This window comes from Lissotriton vulgaris, chromosome 1_1 (assembly GCF_964263255.1).
Source record: "Lissotriton vulgaris chromosome 1_1, aLisVul1.2, whole genome shotgun sequence".
NCBI lineage: Eukaryota > Metazoa > Chordata > Amphibia > Caudata > Salamandridae > Lissotriton > Lissotriton vulgaris.
The window spans coordinates 1,603,862,341-1,603,889,958 of NC_141685.1; the positions used below are offsets into that span (position 1 = coordinate 1,603,862,341).

The 27,618-nt window shown below is 47.3% G+C and overlaps 1 protein-coding gene across 1 annotated transcript in view; it reads left to right on the forward strand.

Moving 5' to 3' along the window:
- Positions 1–2,562: 2,562 nt before the first annotated feature.
- Positions 2,563–27,618, forward strand: part of NUAK1 (NUAK family kinase 1) — a 147,729-nt gene continuing 122,673 nt past the window's right edge. Inside the window, exon 1 of the mRNA XM_086918276.1 lies at positions 2,563–3,531. Within this exon, the coding sequence (XP_086774402.1) occupies positions 3,277–3,531 (255 nt within the window). The 5' untranslated portion in view covers positions 2,563–3,276. The remainder of the gene's footprint in view (positions 3,532–27,618) is intronic.

Sequence of the window (27,618 nt, forward strand, 5' to 3'; positions counted from 1 at the left end):
AAACATGCAGCGGAGCCAAGCCCGGCCGCGTGCAACAGCTGATATGTCGGTTTCGCCTCCCCCCGAGCTTTCCGGCGTGGCCTCCTTTATGCGCCTCCCGGCGCTTCCTTGTTGCGTGGGCGGCGTCCTTGCCGCGAAGAGCCTGCTGGGAATTGTGGTATGAGGCTTCCCCCGGCGGAGCCAAGCCCGGCCAGGAGCACCACGAAGGGGAACAAACAGTGGCGGAGCCAAGCCCGGCCAGATACAGCAAAGCGGAGCCCAGCCCGGCCAGAAAACATGCAGCGGAGCCAAGCCCGGCCGCGTGCAACAGCTGATATGTCGGTATCGCCTCCCCCCAAGCTTTCCGGCGTGGCCTCCTTTATGCGCCTCCAGGCGCTTCCTTGTTGCGTGGGCGGCGTCCTTGCCGCGAAGAGCCTGCTGGGAGTTGTGGTATGAGGCTTCCCCCGGCGGAGCCAAGCCCGGCCAGGAGCACCACGAAGGGGAACAAACAGTGGCGGAGCCAAGCCTGGCCAGATACAGCAAAGCGGAGCCCAGCCCGGCCAGAAAACATGCAGCGGAGCCAAGCCCGGCCGCGTGCAACAGCTGATATGTCGGTATCGCCTATATGTATTTTATCAAAAAAATCACTAAAAGGACAAACATCAGTGTTACTGATACAATTTCTGCCTTGGCACACGTTAGCTGTATTACACTACTAGCACCTTTAGAATTGCACTTTTCTGTAGTTGTCCTTCAGAGCAGACTATATGAAATCTATAATAAAATGGTTAATGAGCGAATGGGATTGGCAATATCTTGGAATCTCACTCTCTTTCAATAACACTCAAAAAATGGGTTATAGCAACAGTGAGCAAGTTCCACACAGTAGCAGGATTTGCATGCATGCAAGCACGTTCGACATGCAGGAGATATTCTCTAGGCGAGTTTCTTTGGAAGCAATTCAAACAAGCTTCCTATAAAAAAAACCTCCTATAAAAAAACAGACTTCCTATAAAAAACAATTCCAGCATATAACCATAATCACACAGGTGTTCATCATGCTGTCATCATAGCTTTCATTTTAATTCTCAACTTTGTAATCAGTCAAAGTCGGCATTTTCTATCATAAACTTAAATTGTTCAAGCTACCTCTCAGCTACTGAGTCCAATTAGAAGGATGAAAAACAAAAACACATGTAATCAAATAGGGTGAAACAACATTTGAAAGCACGCTAGTAAGATTCTTGATCGTTGCTTGCTTTAAAACAGTTAATAGGAGCTCAGGGGTTTAATCATTGCTACTGGTAAAGTATCCACTGGTCTAAACAGGTCTGCTTTCTTTGTGTTCTGTTCTTTGCCGGATTATAGCGTCATACATTATTAACATTAGAAGCCTGGTGAAAGGCGTTGGACTGCAAAGGACGAAAACATTTCTTGAGGCACTGATCAATAGAGAAAAGCCCACAAACATTGCTTTCAAATCACCTTTCATTTGGGCTGGAACAAACTGTTTTTGTTATTGGCATTAAGAGAAGATCAATTTTTACAGCTGAAGTGCATAGAACACACAGCTTTTATTTGATTAAGAAAGGCAGTCTGTCGCAGAGGCAGGAAACAGATAAAAATGACGGGGTGGATACAGCCGTTGCAAAAGCTGGCGCGATGGTGCGTGCGAGCGCTTTGCGCTAAAAGTAAAAAATAAAGAGGGGCACGTCTGGCGAGTGGCGTGCGATGCGCTTAATGAGCCACAATAAGCCAGATGGCAGCTCTGCGCGTAACTGTGCGCGTAACCGCAAACTTTAGGCCAAAAGGAAAAGCTTGTGGTGAGCTTTTTAAAGCTCACTTACTTACTAAAAGTCTCGCCAGGGCAGCAGATGTGCTGGCTTAGGCGAGACCTGAAAAGAAAGAAGATGGGTGGAAGGCCCTTTTGTTTCAACAGTTGTGCAGTGATAGGTATCTGTGGAAGCAGCGCTCCCTTATAATGTTATGAATTAAATCGAAGGAGGACCGAGGAGCTAATTTGGGTTCCCACTATCACACTATTCCATTGACCTTTATTTACTCACATCTCTGGCATTATAGTCTACAACAGTAGACGTTATTTCAAAATGGTCCTATTTCCTGGGAGCACGTGCTGCACTCGAGCTTTGTTTGATATGACAGTTTTCATGAAGCCCGTGCAAAAATCCGTGAGTTGAGTCCCTGTCTGTTGTCAGGTAGTTAAAGCTCAGGACAAAGCAGTAATTTCAGACTTGTATCTTTTTTTCTACTTTCCTTGAACTAGTGTTTGGAATGTTTTCTCTCCGGTGACCTGCGGTCTACGCCTCCTCGTGCCGCTTGCCATGTTATGCGGCTGCAATCATTTCTTTTTCTGTGCATGCTTGTCTCGGAACCGTGGGCTGCCGCCCAACCCTTTTCCTGACAAAACCTATGGGCGTGTCTGAGGGCTGCCCTGCAGCTGTATGCCTGCCCACTGGCACACACACAATCGAGAAAAGGGGAGGGCCGACGTTCTGTCCCTCCTATAGGAGGAGCCCTCCACGCAATCCGCTAGCCACGAAGTTCCAACACCCCCTTTTCCCCTCCTCCCAAAAAAAAGCGTAGGAAGGAAATGAAAGGACCATGGCACCGGGAGCATGAATCTGCTCTTGTAACAGTACACCAGGCACCTCAGACGGCCGGAGCAGAGGAGCAGCAGAGAGCAGTGCAGACGGGGATGCGTCTCTCCTCTCCTGGCGGGGACACTCCGTGCTGTACCTTGGGGGGACCCGAGGCGGCGGACCTGCCGCAACAGGCTCCCGGCGGTGCCAGGCCTACTAAATATAGCTTGCAAGCGGAGAGCCTCATCATGCGCAGGGGCGACCCGGCCACCCGCCCCTCTCGCTGTGGGTGACACGCCACTGGGTGCTCTCCAGCTGCTGCTGTCCCCCTGGGAAAGGGGGGCACCCGGTATATATTGCACGGGGGCTGTGAACGCGCGTAAAGGCGCACGGTTCCTGCGAGGCATCTCCGCGCATCCCTCCTGCAGCTGCTGAGGCCGAGGCTCGGCGCCTGCATGGTCCCCGGTGTGATCCTCTGCTCTGAGGTGGACGCTGTTCATTCCTGACCTGTGGCGTGTGTTCACCCCCTGCAGTCCAAGGGCCGTCGGCGCGCCATGAACCTGCGGTGCCAGATGTGTATCCGCTCCGTAGGCCCGGGCAGCATGGGGGCCGCGCCGTCTCCGGCCTGAAGCAGGGCTCGGGCACCAGACAGGCAGCCGCAGACCCTCCGTCCATCCGCCGCCCTCCTCCTCCAGGCATGGATGCGGACGCAGGAGGGGCTGGGGCCGGCCAGGTACCCGGTGAGCGCCCTGGGAGCGCCGAAAAGGCAACAGAGGGGGTGATGGGGGACCCCTCGGTTTCGACGGTGTCCCCGGAGCAGAAGAAGCAGCACGGGGTGAAGAGGCACCATCACAAGCACAACCTGAAGCACCGGTACGAGCTGCAGGAGACGCTGGGCAAAGGCACCTACGGCAAGGTGAAGCGGGCCATCGAGAGGTTCTCCGGCAGAGTGGTGAGTACTGCAGCGCGAGGCAATGCACGCATGTATACGATGCTGGACCGCACAGCAACACAGTGCTGCACACTGTGCTGCACACTGTGCTGCGATGCCGCGCACTTCCTAAATACAGTGCAACGGAACCCAGTCCAATGCATGGAACAAAGCACGCTAGGATGCACTCTAGTGTTATGTGTATCTATCTGCAAAGCGCACAATCACCCGCGAGGCGCAGAGCAGCGTGATGCCTAGGGGTGGTTGGTTAACCTGGTGCAACAAGGTACACTAAAATACATGCTATACAAAATGTAAACCAGCACAGTGCAAGGCAGTGTAACACAGCATAGTCCGGTACACTACAAAACGTGCCGCGCGATGCAATACAGTTCAATCGTCGTAGGGAAAGAATACAGACAGTACTGTGCGATACAGTCTGTCACGCAGGATCTTTATGGAACATGCTATGCAGTTGTTCTGCGCCAGTCTTATTACCAAGAGCAGCACCGTTACTCATTGTTACAGTGTAAGACGAGTGTATTTTGCACCCAGCCATTCCCCTCTGTTTTCTGGCAGTTCTCCAAGTTTGATGCAGACGTTCTCTTTTTTTTCGCTCGGTGCTCTTTCCTCCCCGAATGCTTAACGTTTTGGAGGCGTTCTGTGCACTCGCGCAGGAGGGCAGGCTAACTTTGTGAGGGGTGCCACCGGCCTCTTACAAAGAATCTGTGGGCGTTGTAGGTTCGTTTCATGTTTTCTAGTTCACCTTAGCCCCCTGGCCTGATCATCCTTCGAGGCATGGAGTGTGGTTCCGTGTAATGAGCTTTAGCCATGTGCTGGGTTGCAGGACGCGCCCCCCCCCCCACCCCCATTGTCATTGCCTGGAAGACATTGTAATTTGAGTGTGTGCTGTACCTCTGCACAGTATGTACTACCTCAACAGCTTCCCAGGTAGGTAACACCAAGTGTTCCATTCGCGCTGCCGCCTCCCTGGTTTACTATCATTCTGGAGTGTAACACCTGCAATTGCACATCTGTACAGATCCAACAATGTGAGAGACGCGCCTTCTGTATTATGCACAACAATCTTTATTGGCCCTCTTTAATGTTTACATTTTACAACACGCATATGATGACCAAATGCTGGACTCCCATATAACTGAAGTATGCCCATAAGTGATGGATGGAATGCATGAATTAACCTCAGTCAGTGGCAATTACTCGGGCCGCATCCCATCCATCGTTCTTTTGCACACCTCAGTTTGGGCCCAGCCCAGTGCTTGAAGTAGAAAAAATAGAAGTTCAGGCAGGGCTTTAAGTGGGCCGGGTCTGATCACCGGCAGTATTTTTAAGAAGGCCTCGAAACGGGTCTCTATTGGGCTCAGTGTTGTGCCCTCGCAAGGCGGTCCGTTGTGTTATAGTGATAGGGAAATCCTTTAAAGAGTAATTTTCTCTCTGGATTTCTCTTCTCTTTTCGGAACTCGGGTGGGGTGCTGCAACATTGTGGTGGTATCACCAGGGTTTTATGTGGAAGCTTTTTCAATATTGTAAACAAGCCACAGTAGCTGCTTATTTATCTTATGCAACTACCATTGACAAAGCCAATAGTGCTGACTAGTTGTAGGTATGATGTTACTTGTTGTGGCATATATCTGTATGCAATGACAGAAACAACAAAATACCAGTCGGACAGCACACTATGCTAAGCACAGATTTTTAGCGTGCGTGTTTTTAAGCCATGTCCTTAATTACATTGGCCACGCCCCTGAGAGACCCCCAGATTTTCCATCCCGCTTAAAGCCCTGAGTTCAGGTACTCTGCTTGTTGCTTAGAAGTGCCAGTACTCTTCAATTAAAAGTATTATGTCTCTCTTGAGAAGTTCCTGCCCTTTCCCTCTCAAATTAAAGAAGTGCCTGTACTTCGTACCGGACACTACCGGCCCCATTTAAAGCACTGGCCCTATTTAAAGCACTGGCCCAGGTATAATGAAAACCAGCCTCGACCCTGCTCCAATAGGAACAGTCCAGTCCGAACTGCCAGGCCAGGTCCTCTCTGAACTGGAGCCCAAGCACCCCGAGATCATCAGATCACAGGGCACCTTTCTGACACTATCCATGCGCTCATTTTACCACCTGACCCCAGCATAAGCCGCGCTAAAGCGAGTGCCAAGACAGGCTCGCCTGTCCTTAGTCTGCCTCCATAGAATACAGTCTGGAAAATTAGGTGGGGCTACTCTAGTGTGGAATTTCCCTCTCTCTTTCTCTGTGCCAAGAACTGCGTCTGTAGTTCAAGGTAGTTTCAAGAGGGCCGTAGCCATGCCAGACTTCCATCATATCCACGTAAAATAACATTTTACATTCAGTAAGTATTGCAGGAACTGCTCTACATTATTCCCTGGCAAGCTGGCATGCGCCCAGTCCTGGAGCTACATTGGATACTCTTGCCTTATTCTGTGAGCAAACACTTGTCAAATATAATAATCATTGAGAGATTCTTACAATTAGCGTTCAAGTGCCTTAGATGCCATGCACTCACCGTTACGCCTCAGCACACCGCTACTTTTGTATTAATACGCCACAGTTGTGTACTAGGCATAGCAAAAGGACATAGATTGTAGTGGGATGACGCACTAGCCGCACACACGAAGAGTGGCACTGCTCTGTCCAGTTTGCACCTCTAAACATCACTGTATTAGAATTCCATTCCATCTTTTTATAGCACATTGGTGCCATTACGGACATGACCAGCTGTATTTAATTCAGTCTTGGTGCTGCTCCAAAAGAATCTGGTCCTAAATTCCAAGGCGCATGGCATGCCCTCGCTGCCCAGGGACATCAGCAAATCCAGATGGTGTTGTGGCCTTTTTGGATCTCATAAGTGAGGTGAGCTCGGGTCTCTGGGCCTGCATTTGATACAGGAGATGAGAGTTCTAGTATAATCGTTCCCCACTCTGCACATTTGTGTGATCCTGGGCACATTACCGTTTCTCCCTTTGACTAGGTTCCCATATCTGTCAACATTAGTAGTGCTTAGAAATGGGCAAAATAAGCAGCCTGAAACACTGCATTGTTATCAGTACATTCACATGTATGCCCTTTCCTGATCTTTTGCCTCGAAAACCCCATACAGCACAGTGTTTTACTTACATTGTGAGACGCCCCTTAAGAACGGCAGAAGGTGAGGGCCCTCTCTAGATGCTCCTTGGGGACATTGAGGCCTGTCTGTAGAATGTCAGTTATGTGAGAATGGTACATCCCATCCTTTCTTGTTAAGGCATGCCCCCGGGGTATGTGCTTTGACAGGACATAACATGCGTGTCAGCTGGTGAGAATACATGAACCCTGTTACTGGACGTCGCTGTGGCACGATGCGGCCTACCTGTTTTCTGACCAGTGTATTTAAAAGCCCTTACTTCGAGGCTTTATGGGTTCTTTTAGGCAACAATTCACACTATCTGGGGTGTTCTAAGTGAACCAGTAGACCATGTGACAGTATTTTGTTTACTTGCTCTCAGACCTTGGCATGCATGAAGGTACAGGGTAACCTCGTGTCATACGGGGCATTCTTGCTGTCCTTTTCTAGGTTTTTCTTTGACAATGTAATGCAGTCTGGGAGCAAGTATCTTGTTTCATTCCAGCACAGAACCAATTGGACCAACACTCCTAAAAACAATGGTTTGTGAAAGGAAGGCGCATGGCTGGACCCGGTGTCCCTAAAGATTTGGGCTGTCTTTTAATCTTCGGTGTGCCTCGCCTTCCCTTCAGAGGGGTGAAACACTTGTATGCTTCCTCAACCTGGCACCCTTCCTCTTCATTCACTGTTTTCTTTGTTGACTTTTTCATCTTCTGTCTCTTTTCCTATCTCACTGGCACCCTCTCACTATCCTACCTCATTCTTCAAGCCTCACTTGCCCTCTTTCTCCCTGTCTCTTTCATTCTCCTCGGTCTCTCTACCCTTACTGTCGGTCCCCACCTCTGTCTGTGTATCTGGCCGTGCCACTCTTTCTCTCTGTGACTCTTATGTTTGTGTGTATATGTTCTTCCCTGGATTTGCAGCTCTATCTGTCTCGGGTGGCCAGCCCTCACCGTGACCCCGCCTCTGTCCTTTCTTCTGTTCATCTCATTTCAGTCTCATATTTCTCTCTCTCTCTCTCTCTCTCTCTCTCTCTCTCTCTCTCTCTCTCTCTCTCTCTCTCTCTCTCTCTCTCTCTCTCTCTCTCAGTTCACCTCTGTGCCTGCCTTCTTCCATACTTTACATCCGTACCTCTTTTCTCTCCCTACTTGATTTCTCCCTCTACTTGATTTCTCCCCCTCTCTAGCTCCTAGCCACCTTGCATATGTATCGGTCTGTCTTTCCGCTCTGCCTTCCTTCCTTTCCTTTATTTCTCTTTTTTCACTCTCTTTCTCCCCCCTCTCCCTCTGTTTCCCTTTCTCACCTCCCTACTGCCCACACACATCCCTTTAACTTGCACCCTCTTCGGCCTCTCTCTGTCTCTTTCCATCCAGCTTCTCTCTGGCTCCCTCTCCTTCCTGACATAGGCACATATACCCAATGCAGTCATTTCACTGTGCCAGCCTCTTATATCCGTGTGCTGTGCCTGTCCCTGCTTTCCACGCACACAACTACGAGTCTCGCTGTCTTCTCTTTTTTCTCTCGCGAGAACAGGAGTTATAATGTTTTAAAGCTACACCACTGAGCCTTAAGCATCTAAACTGATTTCCTACAGATGGCCGAATAAGAAGCTCTCCGAACGGGCGATGAATCGGTTTGATTGGTTGCAGCTGACTGTTTGACCTGTATGGTTCAGTGATAAAAATGCGAACGGTTGCCATTGATTTTTTAGAAAATAATGTATTTCTCAATGGGATATTCCATTGCCAGACAAAACAGCCTGCAGCCAGACGGTAATAAATACAGCGAGGACGGTATCAGCGCAAGTTCACCGCAGCAGGAGCACGTGAGGACACGGTGGTCCGTCTGCGTTTCATACCGTGGGCGGTGGAGCCAGCCCTGCTTTGGGCAGGAATGATGGGCGGAAGGTTCCGCCCGTTACGGATTTCCGCCAGTGGCTCCCCGGGTGGATGACCCGCAGAGGGGTGCAGATTTGCACGTGGTACCTAAATCCGGTGCGACCTCAAACCCCGAATCCGTATTAAAAGGCCTGTAGAGGCAGAGCAGGGTCCCCTCGAGTATAGGCCAGTATTGTCTTATTTTCGACTAATATGTGCATAGGGTTCCATTGTGTCTCAGTGGCACCCCTCAGAAGGATGGGGCATCCTAGGTAGCCATGTATTATGCAGACCATTAATTTCAGCTGTAGGACCGTCGGGGATTTTCCCGCCTCATAGCTCCTTGCTGCTTTTGCCTGGTTGCAGTCAGGGCACAAGTCCTAAAAAAAGAAGTGGGGGGGGGGGGCGCGGACGTCACAACAGGAAGTGAGTGACGTCACGAAAGATGGCTTGCACCATCAGACTCATTGCCTCCCCTTAGATGTGATTGCATCATAGAAGCCAGCGCATCAGCGGCTCTCTGAATGTCTTTGGATCTCGCCCCAGAGGGGCCAAAGAGTGAATATGTGGCTCCATTTGCTCCAGTTATCGAGGTACCGGTAAAATAAGTGGGAGGACGCCGTCCACCCGCATGGTGCCACGACTTGAGCCCTGGTTGCAGTAATGCAGGGGTGGCCTAGCTCCTTGTTTCTTACAGAGTGGATGAGACCTCCAAGGGAATGGGAAGTCCTGGGTGGGCAAACCCTTTGTGATGGAGGACTTCTGGTATGGTTTAGCCGCGAGAATACATTGTGGGATATGTAGGGTGAAGATGTTAATTCCATGTGTTGTTGCTCGCCTTTAAAGATTGGCCACTTGAGTTGCTGTGGTTTGTGTTCCAGGTTACTGAAAACAAGTTAAAATACACAGCTTGTGAGTCGACACTTGCAATTATGACATGGAAGCTAAGCCTTGGGATTATCTGTGCAGATCCAAGTATTTTTACTGGTGGAACTGATGCCTGTTTCCAAGCCCTTCCACATTTTGTGGCAAAGCAAACCAATGCCGTGGGGGCACAAACTTTCCTTGTGCAAGACCGAGTCTCAGAATTAAATGAATTGATCAATTTTCAAGTGATCAGACATTTTGACCAATGCGTTACCTGTCTGAAGCACAGAGCTTTATTTCCCCTTGATTTTAGTTTTCAAGTTTCTGCCCAGTTGCACCATATGTTTAAGTTTACCCCTCGTGCAGACCTGCACTGCAAGCACCATCCATAGGTATGTTTAACTGCAGAAGTTGGGTGGAGTGTGCAAAATCATTTGCATCCATCATTTCTCGAGGTCGAGCCCACTCCTTGCCAAGCCCACTTTAAATCTTCTGACTTCATGCTTGGCACGCCACAGAGAGGCGATAAAGCTCCCTTTCTGCGGCCCTCCACTCCTGCAGCTTGTCTGCGGGCCAGTGAGTGGGAGAGATAAGGGGAGACAAGCACCAGCATCACTCCGGACGCCCTGTTTACGCGATCTGCTTCGAGAGAAGGAAACCTTTTAAATCACTTTATTTTCTTTACAAAATGTGAAGTGCTCGGGAGCAGCCCTCCTGGCTCCCGCGCTGCTTCTCTGGAAAGCATGTTCTGCTTCTTTGTAGACTCAATGAAGGAATTGCGAGAGGCACTGTTGCCGTATATTGACTTCTATCCTTTGTGCAGTCTTTTAGCCCTTGTGAGGGCCGCAAAGCCCTTTTCGGCCACTCAGTGGCTACCCTTACCAGTGCCCTTTGAGGGAGTGAGGACCTTTAAAATTACGACAACGCATTGCTTGAGACATAATAAAGAGAGTGACACTTTGTGGATAAAATGTGTTGCACGTTTATTGATTACACAGGTATGGTTAGTTTACGGGCATCCAGGTGTTGACGGTGAGTTCCTTAAATGGCTGGCACCTATCCTGAGAAAGCTAGAGCTGTCCGTTTTGTGTTGTGCATTTATTTACGGTGGGTTGCCACCGCACTCTTTACTTTTGTGTCATGCTCCTGACAAGTCAGAGCGAGACCCCGGCCTGTCTCCACAGTTGCTCAGATTTCAAATGTCCCGTGAGGGATTAAGGAGCGTTGTCATGTCATCCCAGCCCCCGCCGTAATGACCTCCCCTCCTGATGCCCAGGGTAATAAAATAGAGGGGCAACTGACCCTCACCCCTTACGGTGTCCGGTGTGTTCAGCTCACATCCTATCAGGGGCGCACACTACTAGGCTGCTGTCCCCTCTATGTCGTCCTGCATGTGACGTGGCCAGCTGCGTTGTTTTGAGTGGCTGGTAGAGCAGCGGTGTACAATGAGACCTGTGTAAGAAGAGTTCAGTGTCATGTTTGAGGTTTGTAAGGGTGCGCCAAAAGCGTTGGGCAAACTTGCAGCTGCACATTTGGACTGAAGTGATATAAGAGAGCTGTACGGGGTCTTTTAGACCCTGGTGGAGGTCCTGGCCTCTGGCACCCCAGTAGAGGACTATCTCCAGTATTTAGTGACCCCCAACATGGACCTCTGTATTGGAAATGGTGTCAGTTGCTGCCAGAGCAGAGCATGCTGCTTGCTTGAAGCTTCTGTTCAGAGAAAAGAAACTCTCAAACCAGGAGTTTGTTTTTGGTCAACAAAAAAGCGATTGTGCCTGATCCACAGGTAGTTTTCTCTCAGCTTGCATGGGGCATTCGGGGCTCCCCCTCTCCACACGTGGCGGAGGACATGGACCTGGAAAACGAGTGGCAGTAGCCCTGCCTTTAATTAAATTAAATGAAATGCCCGCATTTGTAAAGCGCACAGCTACCGCCGTAGAGGTGTCCTGGCACTGGGGGCCACCGGGAAGATTAAGCAAGCTATTGCCCAGAATCACAAGGTGCTGGGCTAACCTGCTGCTGGGAATTGAACGGCAAGCCCCCATGTTCTGGAGTCGGCAGCCTTGGCTGCTGCACCACACCTCTTCCCTTAATAATGTGGGGCGAGCACCACTGCCACCCAATAGTCTTATTGCAGGTGGGCCGCTGGGTTAGGAGGTTACCGTTACTGTTACGTGTCGTTACACCTTCTGCGTTTGTAGGAAGCAGTGTCGCTGCCCCTTTTGCATTGGTAGAAAGCAGTGTCGCTGTACTTTCTGCATTTGTAGGAATCAGTGCCGCTGTACCGGCTGCATTTGTAGGAAGCAGTGTCGCTGTACCCTCTGCATTTGTAGGAAGCAGTGTCGCTGTACCGTCTGCATTTGTAGGAAGCCGTGTCGCTGTACCGTCTGAATTTTTAGGGAGCAGTGTTGCTGTACTGTCTGCATTTGTAGGAATCCGTGTCGCTGTACTTTCTGCATTTGTAGGAAGCAGTGTTGTTGTACCCTCTGCATTTGTAGGTAGCAGTGTCGCTGTACCATCTGCATTTGTAGGAAGCAGTGTTGTTGTACCCTCTGCATTTGTAGGTAGCAGTGTCGCTGTACCGTCTGCATTTGTAGGAAGCAGTGTTGTTGTACCCTCTGCATTTGTAGGTAGCAGTGTCGCTGTACCGTCTGCATTTGTAGGAAGCAGTGTTGTTGTACCCTCTGCATTTGTAGGAAGTTGTGTCGCTGTACCCTCTGCATTTGTAGGAAGCAGTGTCGCTGTACCATCTGCATTTGTAGGAAGCAGTGTCGCTGTACCCTCTGCATTTGTAGGAAGCAGTGTCGCTGTACCCTCTGCATTTGTAGGAAGCAGTGTCGCTGTACCCTCTGCATTTGTAGGAAGCAGTGTCGCTGTACCGTCTGCATTTGCAGGAAGCAGTGTCGCTGTACCGTCTGTATTTGTAGGAAGCAGTGTCGCTGTACCGTCTGCATTTGTAGGAAGCAGTGTCGCTGTACCGGCTGCATTTGTAGGCAGCAGTGTTGCTGTACCTTCTGCATTTGTAGGAAGCAGTGTCGCTGTACCGGCTGCATTTGTAGGAAGCTGTGTCGCTGTACCGGCTGCATTTGTAGGAAGCCGTGTCGCTGTACCCTCTGCATTTGTAGGAAGCAGTGTCGCTGTACCGTCTGCATTTGTAGGAAGCAGTGTCGCTGTACCGGCTGCATTTGTAGGAAGCCGTGTCGCGGTACCCTCTGCATTTGTAGGAAGCACTGTCGCTGTACCCTCTGCATATGTAGGAAGTTGTGTCGCTGTACCCTCTGCATTTGTAGGAAGCAGTGTCGCTGTACCCTCTGCATTTGTAGGAAGTTGTGTCGCTGTACCGTCTGCATTTGTAGGAAGCAGTGTCGCTGTACCGTCTGCATTTGTAGGAAGCAGTGTCGCTGTACCGTCTGCATTTGTAGGAAGCAGTGTCGCTGTACCTTCTGCATTTGTAGGAAGCAGTGTTGCTGTACCGTCTGCATTTGTAGGAAGCAGTGTCGCTGTACCCTCTGCATTTGTAGGAAGCAGTGTCGCTGTACCGTCTGCATTTGTAGGAAGCAGTGTCGCTGTACCCTCTGCATTTGTAGGAAGCAGTGTCGCTGTACTCTCTGCATTTGTAGGCAGCAGTGTCGCTGTACCGTCTGCATTTGTAGGCAGCAGTGTCACAAAGTCTGGCTATCAGTTCTTGTCCAATAAGGAGCACCTGGTAGCCGTCAGAGCTTCGTGACAAACCTCTATCTCGCAGGTAGGCTGGGTTAAAGTCAGACCCATATTAGGGAGTGCCCAAAATGTACCCTGCCCATCTAAGTCACTGACCTGTTTCAAAATGTACTTTTTTTTTTCTTTAATCCAGCCTGCCTCTCTCCTACTGACAAGGAAGGCCTGGTTACAAAGTGACGGGCTACAACATTACCACATGCCTGATACGGACGCAGAAGTAGGACAGCACACGAAAATAAAGTGAAAGTGAACCGTGATTTTCCACAGACACATTTTTATAAGTCTGCGGACTCAGCCTGGGCTTGTGAGAAACATGGCACAAGCCCTTGTAATCTGACATCAGCTCTATAACAAGTCGCAGGCTTGATCGTGTACAACAGGCGCCGTGAATGCAAACCATGTTGTGCGGAATATTTTGGACATGTGTTAGATACATGAGGCCGATGATACACCAGGGAGCAGCGATGATGACAGTAAACTGATAGAGCAGTGCAAGTGATGAAGCTCAGTCTCTCCACTTTGCCAGGGGATCACACACTGGCTTAAAGATTAATCCTCAGTAACTTGCTGATGCTGCCTTCGGCTTTCTATTTTGAAGTTGGATTTCTTTGATTATCTACACCCCTGTTTTTTTGTAGTCACGGAAAATATGTTCTGTTTGAACACTTCCAAATCTAGATTTCAAGTTACTTCTATGGGGCAAGTACCTTAGCAGTTATGTGTGGGGGGTTCTATAATGGTCAGTTGGGGCCTCTCATCTGTCGTTAGAGGAGCGGTGGCTCGTTGTTCTAACAAATAAACTCTTCAGACTTACCTGACTTGTCCATGGATGGCTTTCTTCATCTTGGGGCACAACACCATTTTTGGCCATTTATTTGTGGGAACAACGAGCCACCACTCCTCTCACGACAGATGAGAGGCACCAACTGACCATTATAAAACCCCCCACCCATAACTACTATGGCAACACATGGGGATTCTTTACAGAACATTAAACACGCATATGTAGGTACAACATATAGTTTAAGCTATTAGCATTGTAAATGACAATGCCTTTTATTTATGTTTTAAAAATCAAAACATAAATAAAAAGCATTGTCACTTACAATGCCAGTAGCTCAAACTTGCGTAAATGTGAGACCTATTGCATTGCAAATGCTTGTTGCAATAAGCTGCCGTTATTTACAGACTGGTGGGACAGTCTTCGCTGAACAACTACTGGACCATGTAACTGACTGAGTGACATCAAAAGCCTGCTGTCTTTTCTACAAATAGATTTCTGCAGGTGAAGTTTGACTGAACATAATACATTTACTTGTGCTTTTCTGTTAGAGCGCAATGAAGAAGCTGTGTCCTGCACTGTGCTGTGCATTGGCCGACATTCCACTGCCTTTGATAGAGCTAGAGCATCAAGTGGCTGAAACTCTCTGGCTGGTGTGCTCCCAGATGTTTTTTTTTCTTTGATTCAGACACTTTATTCAGACATCAAGACAAGGGTACAGATGGGAACAAGGAACCATTAATTTGCAAGAATTCCAGCTGTTGGAGTCCAGCAGGACTGTTGTGGCCATGTTTTAGGTTCATTTACACAGTGCTGATTTTTCAGAGGCATTCACTAGTGCTCCAGTGTCCTCCACCAATAACCCGCCAGAGCGCCTGCTGATGCCTTGCTATGCAAGCAGCACTGTTCTGCTGGATTGCACCCTAAATGGTCTCTACGGGACCTTTGGGTCTTTGCAGAACGTTGTCTTACGAGTGCCATTAGGATTATCTAAAGGAAGGCCTTAGTTCTGTAGTTCAGGACATTTCTTAGGAAGTGTCACCAGCTGAGGAAGAGGAACATGTCCCCATGAGATCCCCAAGCATGTCCCAACAAGGTTCTTGCTGGCACCTTATCTACAACTATCTTCTCAGATCACCTCCATGATCTTTCGCCGACAGCTATAGGATTTAACTATATACTGTAGCGCTTTGAAGTAGCTGGAAAGTGCCTTATTTGTAAAATATAAAACTACCACATATAGTGGATGACAACGAATTCTTAAGTATCTTGTCTGATTAGAATGGAAAGTAGATTCTTCTGAGTCGGGCAGAAAATTCAAAATGTTAACTTGTTTTATTAATGGGTGGGATGTATTAAGCCCAAGTTAAGCATGGCTTCTTTATTCTTTTCTTGAAGCTTGTATGATAAAAGTGTATTTTTTTTAGCATCAAGTATTGATCCCTGATTTGGATTAGATTAGATTTGCACTGGCACCAAACTAGTACTGAGGGGATTCCCTGAAATCAAATATTATTACTGAGGAAACCCTTGGCAACACGGCCACAGGAGCTAGAGAATAGACAGCAAATGGAAGTGAAAAGCAAACTGATGGAGACACCCACCTAAGACACCAAGACACAGATCGAGCCTGAGGCAATAATAAAGCGTGATGAGCCCCGAGCAAATGTTGGTCCCACGTGTGAACTCCTAGAGCATGTATGCCAGGTATATTGCACTGCTCCTTTTAGCATCACTTTTCCACTACATCTCTTTTGCCCCTACACGACTACTGCTAGTTGCCCAGTACTTGCTGCTTAATGTGTGTCGAATTAAGACTTCAACAAAGTTGTACGTTGGGCTTGCCATTGGAATTTTAAATCAAATAAGCATACTTAGAGAGTTCACAAGTGATGTGGTGATAAAAGGTTATAAAAAATAAAGTGTCTAAATATGTTTTAAATGATAAAAATGAATTGGGGAGCGCACCCCACCACCATAGTGACTGATTTGCCATTGGATCCGCAACTTTACCTGAAATGATCGGTAAATCATTCAGGACAGTACCTCGACTTGGCCGTAGCGCACCAACAGTAAAAGCTGGAGGTAGAATAGTAAGATATGCCCAGTTGAAACAATGTCAAGTTGAAAAAATTGATAAGGTTGAATCAGTGACCACGTTTGATCTCATGGTCAATTACTTTAATGGGGCCCAGGTTGTTACATGTATGTGTCATGAACAAGTTCTTCCCTTTGGTAAGGCTTTTTATGGAGAATACTCTTATCTATCTAATCATGGATTCCTAACCTCTTGAATCCTCCCAGGCATGAGACTCGATCCATAAATGCTCTAGTTTGATAATATGTGGCACCTCTAATTACCACGTCAACTCTGCATCATGCGTGGATGTGAGGACACAGAGCCGCATATAGGGGTCAACCCTTTGCACGAACATCAGTTCACTCTTTCACACATTTTGTGCCCTCCAAAATGGTGTGACAATAGCGGAAGTATACAGTGTGCAAAGCCCAGCTTGGGACCTTATTGCCCGCCTAAAGCCATTCTATAGAATAGGGTGGTTGACAGCAGTGAGGAAATTAAAGTTATGTAGAGCATGGTAACTTGTTCTCTGATGGATATTTATAACTACAGGTTCCTCACCCCATGAACCTACACCAAAGAAGTACCCTCAAAAAGGTGGTGGGTCTGAAGAGTGGACCAGGAAGTCCTCTAGGACAAAGTGGGCAACAATACTCTCCCTCTGTACCTCAGAATTGACACAGTAGTACCTGGTAAAGGTGTGGAGAGACGCCCATGTAGCAGCCTGGCAGATGGTCCACTCCAGAACACCCCAAGCCAAGGTTGTGATGGAGACCACTCTGGCTGAATGATCCAGGACGCTCCTTCTTGACCAAAGCAGAGCACAGTTCGATGCAAAGGTCAGTCCACCTTGATTTCACCAATTTCTTTTAGATGACTGTCCCATTCTCTGCACCGGTTAATCAGATAAAAAACTGTATGTCCACCTGCTGCTCCTTTGTCCCATCAATAAAGAAACTAAGGACCCACTTAGGATCCAACTTGTGTAGACTCTCCTCTTCCTTATAGGGATTTGGCAGAGAGATAAATGCAGGAAGCGTGATGCACTCCTCCAACGGAAGGGCAGTGGCACCTTCGGAAGATAGGATGCACTAGTCCTAAAGGACTGCAGCGCTATGGCCACTTTCTGGAACTTTGTTATCCCACTCATCAATTCCTCCAGCTTCTGTCCTGACAAATCAGGGTTAGGACTACCGTAGTGCATCCTATCTTCCGAAGGTGAAGCTGCCCTTCCGTTTGAGGAGTGCATCACGCTTCCTGCATTTATCTCTCTGACACACCAAGGCAGGCATGTGGACCCATGACCAAGATTTGTTTTAGGGACTCTCAGCCCGGTTTGAAACCTGTTGTCATGAGAGAATAATTTCTAGCGCACTCAAAAGTTGTTGAAGAATAAAATAACTAATATTGGGAGCAGAGATCCAGATTCGAGTCAAATTGTGCAAAGAGTGAAGAACTGACTTCAGTATTTAGAGGTGGAGCCTATATGCAGCTCTGCAATGCCCCATCCAGAGATGGTGTGGAAGCTGAAGGTATCACCTGGGAGTGTGCTAGATCTCTTGCAGTATTTTCTCATTCGGACTGGTGCCTGGGAGGAGTAAAGAGGGCGGGGGAACGTGCAGTTAAAAGTATCCATCAGAATATATTTTTTCTAACCTGCACCTCAATTAAAAGCATTGATATTTGCTGGAAGTAGAGCATGTATTTTTAAATAGTTTTCCTAAAATAAAAGTTCTTCCAAAATGATATTTCGGCCCACTGGTACATCACCTACTGGAAGCGTTGAACCAATCTGCAGTTTTGTGGTTTTATTATTCCTTCATTTCATAATGCCGCTGCTCTCCACAGTTCTTATGAAATCGTAGCCTGGCGGTAAGGACATTTTATAATCGACAGGTGTCAATAAACACTCATGGAAACTGCCTGAACACTGGAGGCGGGTGCTTTTCTGGCTGCCACGGCGCTTGGTTTGGCACTATGAGGCGCCGAGGCCTGCTGCAGGGTTCCAAGAGGGGAACGGCGCCTGGTGCTGAACTGAATCCCCCGTGGGAGCTCCCGAGCCGCCTGCCAGCCGCCACCTCCATTGCACACGACACGGCATAAATGGGCTCATAAGCCGCGCGGAGGGGCAGCGCGGTTCGGCTCTTCCAGGCCCGCGCCCATGGCGACAGGCCTTTCATCTCAGAATAAGAGGCGCCTCTGGTACGAACACCTCTGGAAGTTATAGAGCAGCAAAAGTGATGTCCGTCTTAAAAGTCCGCCGCCTCCAGAGGCGCCATATTGAGCCTTCTTTTAGTCTTCCTTTGTCGGGAACACCATAGGTAGCCATTTTGTGTCTACTGTACAGATGAATGTCAGTGATGAGCTGGAACAATCGAGACATGTTCGAGAACAATGCCATTAGTCTCAGGTGAGTTCAACTTTCCTAAAAGCATGGCTACTTCATCACAGTGGTGATCCCCAAACAATGGCAAAGCACAAAGGCCATCTGACCCCTACCCTGCCTGCTTTGTCTTGTAAGCCAACACTTCTAACCTCAGATCCCAAAACCTAAACCTTTGTTGGCGAAAAAACCCCAGCATCATCTGAAGGCAGAGCTGGTGTTAGGACATTTGAGAATTTCCTTTCTGTATATCAAGCCCAGGCTGAAGGTCACCTTTACAAGATGAGTGCTTTACATCTGTGCAACTGGCACACCGGTGATTGTGGAACAGTTACAAAAGATATGTTTCTGGCTACTATAGTCGCTTTAAAAGTAGCTCTGACACCAGGACTGTGTATGATTTTCTGGTGAGTAGATATTCAATGGGATATATTCAGCCTAGATTGGAGTGTGTGCTGGAGGCCTCTCCATCAGTATTGACAACAATGCATCAAGCATTGGCAAAACCAACATGTGCCACTTTTATACTTTTTGACTTTGCCAATGCTGTTTGCTGATGCTGTGCAGCATCGGCAATGCTACAGCATTATGTAAAAATAAAATAAAAGCAGTGAGCCAATTACCATTGCCTACAGTGTCATTCTGTGGGCGTGTGTATCCTTACATATACAGAATGACGCTGGCAGTTGCTTTCTTTTTTATGTATTGATATTAGATGGTATGACTAACTAATGCTAAATTGTTTTTGTTGCGCAAATGCAAAAAAGGACATCAAGTTTAGAATGGCAAAGGAAGCCTGGATTGGGAGAGCGGGTTGGGGAGGAGAAAAAAAGCAACACATGAGAGAGCAGCATGCGTGGGGAAGAAGCAAATGATGGAGCGGACAACACAGATTGTGGGGCGGGGGAGTTTGGAGAAAGAGAGGCACACAAGACAGCAAGCAGCATACGAGGAAGAGAACCGTACCGAGTATGTGAGAGAACCACACGAGGAAGAGAGCAACACCATAGAAGCCCAAGAGGGAGAGCGCTAGAAAACACATGCCCTCTCATGGAGTGCATAAGCAGAAAGAAAAAAGTAGTTCCCTAAAAGTGAGCGGTGGAAGTATAGAAGTCAGTTCATCAAAAGGATGGTAAAGAAGAAATGCTACAGGACAATAAGAAACTCAAGAAGAAGAAGGCAAGCCATTGAAATGAAGCAAAAGAATGACAGCGACAGTAAAGCCAACCAGTGGTAAGCAACAGTCTGGCTAAAAGTCCTCTGTAAGTTATTAGTGAGCCCACATTATGCCTTATGCTACCAGACAACTTGCACTATATGGTTGGTGAGACTTAACAAGTAGAGTCTGTTTTTTGTCCTGTATCTAGCATATGTATCTTCTTACATAGACTGTGGTCTGTAGCTCTGGAATGTAATGTTTGTGTATTAAGTGGCAACACCGTTTGAATCCTGCAGGGGCCTGCTGACCTGGTTCCTGACGGCTGTCCCTTGTGTGTGTGGCCAGAGTAAATGAATGTTCTTAATTCCTTGGCCTCTCACCCCTTGACTTACTATTAGAACATTGGAGTGTTGGACCCTCCCCCCCCCCCCCACCCCGTATTGTTATTTTAATTGATATAACCTCAAGAGATTTAAAAGTATTTTTCATTACTGCCCCCCACCCCGCTAAACAAAATACAGGCAAAATGTTCATGTTAAAGCACACTGTTCTTTGGACAGTGGTCAAAATTACTTTGCAAGGGGAAGAGTTCCTCCCTTGCCCATTTTTGATAGGCGTGCGGCAATTGTACACATGAATCCACACTACAAGAGGAACCGTCGTCATATCTAGACTGGGCCTGTGTGAGTAAACTAGCAGAAAGGGCTGTGCTTCTGGTTCCATGTGAGGCAGTGATGGTGTTTAGGAGGGGATGAAAGGGCCGTGGGCGCCAGGGATCTCCGCCCCCACAGAGCGGAAGATTCTGCAGGAGAGAGCAGAGGGGCCTGACATGTGTCGTCCATTACGTACAGCCTACTGTTAAAAAGTTAAGGCAGTAATTATAAAACAATTACGAACAACTCAAGCTTACAAATCCCCCATGGTTTATTTTTTACCAGAACCCCTTCGATATAATTATAGCCTTTTTTACTAGGGCAGGCCCTCTCACTACTGTAATCATCTGAACCTGAATTTACAGCGCGTTTTGCGTTCTTGACGTTCAGTTTACGATGCGCAGCCACCTCCCTTTGGCTGTTTTCATAGCTTTGCCCGAAGTGAATCTCAGAAAATTAGGGTAATTGTATTTAAAAGTTGATTGTTTAGATATCCGGTCACCACCTATATCCCGTTCTTCCCTTCTGCGTGTTGTGAAAGTAAATAATGACCATTTTCCAGTCAACCAACTTCTCTTTTCTGTGGGGAACAAATGGGCATAATTAGCAATTTTGTTTAAAAATGCAGTGGTGGTGAGATCTGTAAGTGCTTGAAGGCGGGGTGGGCCATAAAAGGAAGATGGGATGGTTTAGCAAGAAGTTCACTGGAGCGTGCATTAAAGAAGAGGGATTTGGTAAGCGAAATAGCGTATATTGATGATATATGGTTGCTGTTGATAGATGCAAGTGCTAATCATAAAACATATCTGAGAGTACCTGTCAGACGAGCATTTTATATGCACACAGACATGCAGGCAGAAACTCACACATACATAAACTTTGACAGCAGATATGAAGTACCACACAAGCCACGACTTATAATTTCTCTTCCCACCCAATGTTTTTTGTCTTGCTTGGAAGCATGCTGTATCTTGGGACTCTTATACTCCTTGACTGCAAAAAATCAAAAACCTGTCGATCAGACTGACCTGTGGCCCTAAACTGGTTCAAGCATCCAGTTAAAGACATCGTGCTCCATCTTGTTTTCCGCAAAACCGATCCCATTTTTCTCTTGAACCTCCATTTTCCACTTAAACCCTCTTTAAGAGTTTGTAAGCCCTATTTTCTCAAAGATCCCCAATTTAAGTGTGTCATGTGGATCATTACATTGTGTTCACTGACCTATAATGTGGAATGTGTTCAGTCTACAACTACGTTACATTAAGAACTATTATCTCTTTTGGCAAAAAAATCTGAAAACCTATCTCGTCTACCAATTAAAAGTATGTGTTACCTCCTGATTTAGGCAACACACTAACAGTGATGGAAGGAATCTTTGAATTGATCTCAGCTACTGGTGATCGCTCAGGGCTGCATTTCAGATGAGCCATATGCATATCATTTTGGTCCAACTCCGATAGGAACAACCGTACCTGAACTGTCAGGCCAGGTTCCCTCCATACGGGAACACAAATTACCCCAGACGGTTTTCACCTACTTTGGCCTCATCATAGAGGTTTAGCTTGTGTCCTGTGGTACAGTGGCGATGATGGAACTCTTGTCAACAGGACGTCGGTCTGGTCAATGAAGCTATACCTCACTGATGACGCCTTAATAGGCTGAAACTGGTCTGGCGATGCTTATGTTGCCATCTGGAGTGGACCTTGTATGGAAGTTCTGACTGGAGTCTTCCTGTTGGGTCTGGACCAATGCTTATGGCCAGTCTCTGTCGAAAGCGGCACATTGAAAAAAAACTGTGAACTGGAATTGAGTCTTGAGTAATTACTAGTGACTGAATTTAATTCAAGCATTACACACATCACCTGCTCAAAACTTGGGCTCCGTGTTCACTGTCAAATGAGAATAGGAACCGAGTCTGGCATTTTTTTGGCTTGGACTGTTCCTGGTGAAGTAGGAGTAAAGCGGATTTGCATTTGACCAGTCTGTCTAGCTTGGCACATTGGACTGAAAAAAACAATGGACTTGAATGAGGCCCAAAAACTCACCCTTGGCTGAGAATAATGAATGCATTCCACTCATTACCTATTTGATTTACTCTTGATTTCTAGCACCTGAATGTCTTTGGCTGTAGGAGAATTTTAAAAACAAATAAATGTATACATAAGTAAATATATAAATTACACACCTGTTTGTGGTTTGGAGCTTTACCATTGTTTTCACTGTGGTGTTGCAGCCCGCCTAGCGGGAGCTTTTTTACTTTGTTTGGAATGTTGAGCATAACTTTGTTATTGGAATATGTGGTGGGTGTTCTCTAATTTGAGTATTCTCTCTTCAAAACAGTTTTTTCAGATGTCTTTCCCGAAACTCTCCTCTCTAGGCTCCTGTTGGGAACTTCAGTCCCTAAAACAATGTTTCTTAGGCGGATATGTGTCTGATGCACTAGGTTATTATTTTTTAGAATGTTGACTGTCTTTCTTTCAGCATTTCCTAGCACTATTTTCCATTATGGAACTTCTTCTTGTCATAATTACTGTAGTTGAAAGGATCCACCATTCCATCAACTTTAAAGTTTTGGCATTTGTCAGCATTTGGGTACTTGTCTTGTTATTGTCCATAAAAAAGTTATTTTCTTAGTTTGTGGAGGCGACGTTATGTATAAAGCTGGAGCAAAGAAAATTATTAACAGTGAGAATACTTCATAGCGAGAGCGGGTACTATTTAAGTGTTAAGACTTTCTTATATACGCCAGCCATAACAAATAAATGAATCGGAAAAATCTTCTTCAAACTAAATTAATACTTAATCCAGAGTTTAAAATGCAATCCTCTGGGAAAGGGATTTGAGCAGAAGAGAAATAAGCACAAAGAAGGCGAGAGAAACAAAAATGTTGATACTGAAATGAGTACTCTTGTGAAAATAAATGTTTAATGAATCGCATTAGAAAAGAATTGTGGAGTGAGATTTATAGTGAATATTTAGTAAGCTATTATATGTATGTTTTGGGTATTTGTACAGCGCAAATCAAAACAAGGGCAGCAGAATGCTGACAAGGCTACTGTAGTTTCCTGAAGGATCGAGGGGGCTGCAGTAATTGGTGAAGAGATGGGGACTTTCTGATATATAGTGCTCTTTAAATGGAGAATCTTCAGTGTTGTCATGAATTGTACGATTTGGGCAGTCCTCATCGTTATGTGGAGGCTGAAGAGAACATTGATGAAGTTGCACTTATTTGTGGTGTGCAGATCTGGTCGATCAGGGAGGGGTTTAAAGCATTGTTTCATCATCTTCAATAGTCTTTTGCTTCTGGTGAAAGCTTCATTGGTGGCGGTAGTGTAATAGCTTTGGTTGGCATAATAGGTTGCGTGGGGGTTGAGCGGAGTAGCACATGGTCATCAGGGGATCTGCTTTAATTCCATTCACTTTTCTGTTTGCGATCATTGTATCTGATGTCTCTGGAATAAGAAGGGGCTGATGGTTTGGATTTGCAATTTCATGGTTTGGCCAATGTGATTTCATTGGACGTTGATGCAAGAGTTTAGTCTGTATTGATTGCTAATGGAGAATTCCTTGAAGGAATGGTGGGATTGTTTTTCCTTCCTTTGTTTGGCCACATTGAGTGGATTGGGTATTAAGCAGGCTGATGGGGATGCGAGGTGGTTAGTCTAGCTCGGGGGTAGAACTGGTCTGCATTGGATGGTTGGTGAGGTTGGGATTACCAGGTCAAACACAAAGCCTGTGGATTTGCTATGTTTGGTGATAATGTCGAAATGCATTTAACATGTTCAATAGGTTTAGATGAGTATGTCTAGTTTTCATTGACCCGAGTTACCAGTCACGTCTAAGCTTACGAGTACACCAGTAGTGTGTGTGTGTGTGGTGTGTGTGTGTGTGTGTGTTTAATTGCTGTCCTAGTGTGAAGTCAGTGAATTTTGTTTCTAAAATTCTTACTCTGTCCGAGGTAGGTGAGGTGGGTGGTGGTCGTCAACTCTGCTTGCCGAGAGTGGAATGTGAAGTATGAAGATCTCCATGAACTTGAGTGGTTGGTTGTTCACTAGACAGCAGGGCCAAGAGGACATGTGGATGACTGTCACACTGAGGTACTTTTTTCTGCAGATAACCCGGCCCTTTGCCTTACTACGTTTAGTGTAATATTGCAAATTACCTTAGAATTGTGTTTGCGTCTAACAGGAGCCAGTATATTGCTCCCAGAGTAGGTTTGCTGTGGTGTCTCACAGCGGGTTCAGGCACGTTTGGGAAGCCTGGATTTGTAGGCTGTGCACCCTATTGAAGAGCTTTTTTGGAAGCCCTATGTACATGTTGTTGCTGTAATCGAGGGACGACTTTCCCAGGGCTAATATCAGCTCAACCTGATGGTCAACTTAGTGAAGTGGGAGAATTGTGCTGAGCAGGGAAAGCTAAAGAGGATGTATTTGACCACTGCTTTGGTAAAGGAACGAAGGATAAAAGTTCAGAGCTAAAAGCAAGTGCCCCATTGCTTCATTTTGGTGTGGTGGAAGAAGGCTCGCCTTCTTCAGGGGTTATTTGAATGTTACTGGATCCTCTAAATCAAGCATCTCAGTCCTGACACTGTTCATTCAGAGGAAGCTCTCTTTCATTCAATGGAACACGTGGACGAGGCATGTGGAGATGCTGGCCTGGTTTGTTGGCCTGTATTGTTGTCCGAAGTGAATTGTGGGTGGTGTCAGCAAATAAAAGAATGCTCCCCTAATGCATGGGCTAGAGAGAACGTAACAGATTATAAGTAATAAGTATTAAGCCCAGGAACACTCTCAAAGGCACAGGAACAAAGCCCTCAAAGCTACAGTTCAGTTGAAGAATAGAAAATTGGTAGAACCCGGCTTATAAGATGTAAAACTTTGAGTATCGCTTCAGCCCCTCTGCTTGAGAAAGTATTTGCATGGTTTGATGAACAAGAGTTTGCGCTGGATGCCTGAAAAAGGAAATTGTGCCACTTTGTGTGCGATTCGCAGGCTCGGACAATACCCTATATGAAGTATTAACCGCATCACTGCGGCGGTTATTTTTACCCTACGCGGCTTTTTTCTAAAAGCCGCGTTAGATGACGAGCTCAGCTCGTCATCCGCACATGCCCCCCGTGGCTGATGACGAGCTGAGCTCGTCATCAGCATCGAAGGGGTTAAAGGTGTCCGATACAGAGCAGTGGAAACTGTGGCTCTTAAAAGCAAGTAGAAGGAGCTTCCACACGCTGACCACCGTTAGCACTGTGCGTGCTCCGGAAGTGGGGATGCTGGGCAATATGAAGGCAGTGGTAGAAGAGCTTTAATTCGAATGCAGTGAAATGCTTATTCTGGCCCCTTCCCATCACGTAGGCCACCTTAATACTGCGCGTGGGGTGTTCTTATGGCAACTTGCTTTACACTTTTCCCCTCTGTGACTACCAGTGAGCATTGAACCTGGCCCAGAAGAGGAGAGGCGAGATCATATTGGGCCCCAGCTCAAAGACCCTAGGTGCTTAAAGTACAATCTAATGAAGTGTATACACCCATCGTGTGGGGAGCATTCACTGCTTTTAACTTTCAAGCCACACGAGCTTCCTCACACAGACCACCAAAGAGCCTGTGGTCTGCCTTACATGGGAGAGGATAGTTCATATCCCAGAACCACCGATCAAAGGCCACACCTGCCTAAAGAAAAACAGAAAGAAATGCCTTGCCTTGCTTGTGTGGCCTTCTGGGTTTCCTCATGATGACCTCCTCGAGCACTGGACCACCCCCAGAAGGGGTCAGGCAAGTTAATTATCTGAAGGCCTTGCCCGGAGATCCCAAGTCTTTAGGTAGTAAACATATACCTCGCACCCCTCCCCATCATGCGAGCACTCCCCGCTAGCAACTGCTGAGTGTTTCCTTGCACTCTAGAAGCCCCCATCTTTTTATGACCGTGGAACAGCTCTTGGTGCTTTTTGAAAATAAAAATATGATTAGCATCATAACTGTATCACTATCAGGATGTCTGTCCAAAAAGGTCTGGTAAACCCCGGTCACATGTGGAATGTATTCCATGGCCAGCTCGTTATAGATGTAAGTGCCTCCAGACGTACACTTCTGCCTGCCTGCCGGGGCTTCCGGGCCTTTGTGTCAGTCCGCCTCCACCGAGCCCAGCACTGGGGCGCGCGCCCCCACATGAAAGCCCCCGCATCTGCAAGCTATGACGACCGAAGCATCCGCTTTCAAGCAAAATACACGTTTGCATTATCTGGGTGGAAGGCTTTCGACGGGAATGACTTGGAAGAGCCTGAACTTAGGCGCACTGGGTGTGCCCGCCGAGGGGAGGAGGCGTCGCCGCAGATTGATAACACTGCCTGAATTCCCCTCAGAAATAACAGATGTTTAAGGCATGGAGAGCCCTCTCTTTAACCTTTCGATGCGTTTTCGAGCTGAAATGAATACCTCCGAGTATAGCTGCTCAAACTGCATATATTTTCGTTTGGTCTCCCTGGCAACCACCGTGGTAAAACGATATATGTGCAGGCGAGGCGCGCTCTGGAATGTGCATTCATGCCCCTCTAAAGGTGCGCTGCTAGGGCCCACATCGCCATTACTGAGCATATTCACATGTCTGCTGTACGTACGCTCCTGCTCTGTTGTGGACCGACTGCCTGGATTATCGGCTGCCCATTAGGTGTTCCTTCAGCTAAGAACAGCATGTGTATCTTCAAGTAAAATGCCTGGCGGTGGCAAACCCAGAGATGAAATGCACTAGGTTCATACAGTCTGTCTTTTTGGGTCCGAAATGACATTTTCTTAAACGCAGGGATTTTGGGAGTAAAAATGTAGGCTTTACAGGGCTCTGTACAAGTGAAAGATGCTTGAAGAATGGAGCCAGTTTTCACTGGTGCAGGTGCGCGTGTGCAGGGAGTTGTCTCACGTGTTGGAGCTGTGGGAGTTTCTTGCAGGTGTGCGGTCAGATGGCTCTGATGCAGGAGCTGTAGAGAGGCTTGCAGGTGTGCAGTTAGATGTCTCTGATGCAGGAGCTGTAGAGAGGCTTGCAGGTGTGCAGTTAGATGTCTCTGATGCAGGAGCTGTAGAGAGGCTTGCAGGTGTGCAGTCAGAATCCTCTGATGCAGGAGCTGTAGAGAGGCTTGCAGGTGTGCAGCCGGATGGCTCTGATGCACGAGCTGTAGAGAGGCTTGCAGATGTGCAGTCAGATGTGTCTGATGCAGGAGCTGTAGAGAGGCTTGCAGGTGTGCAGTCAGAATCCTCTGATGCAGGAGCTGTAGAGAGGCTTTCCGGTGTGCAGTCAGATGGCTCTGATGCAGGAGCTGTAGAGAGGCTTGCAGGTGTGCAGTCAGGTGTCTCTGATGCAGGAGCTGTAGAGAGGCTTGCAGGTGTGCAGTCAGAATCCTCTGATGCAGGAGCTGTAGAGAGGCTTGCAGGTGTGCAGTCAGAATCCTCTGATGCAGGAGCTGTAGAAAGGC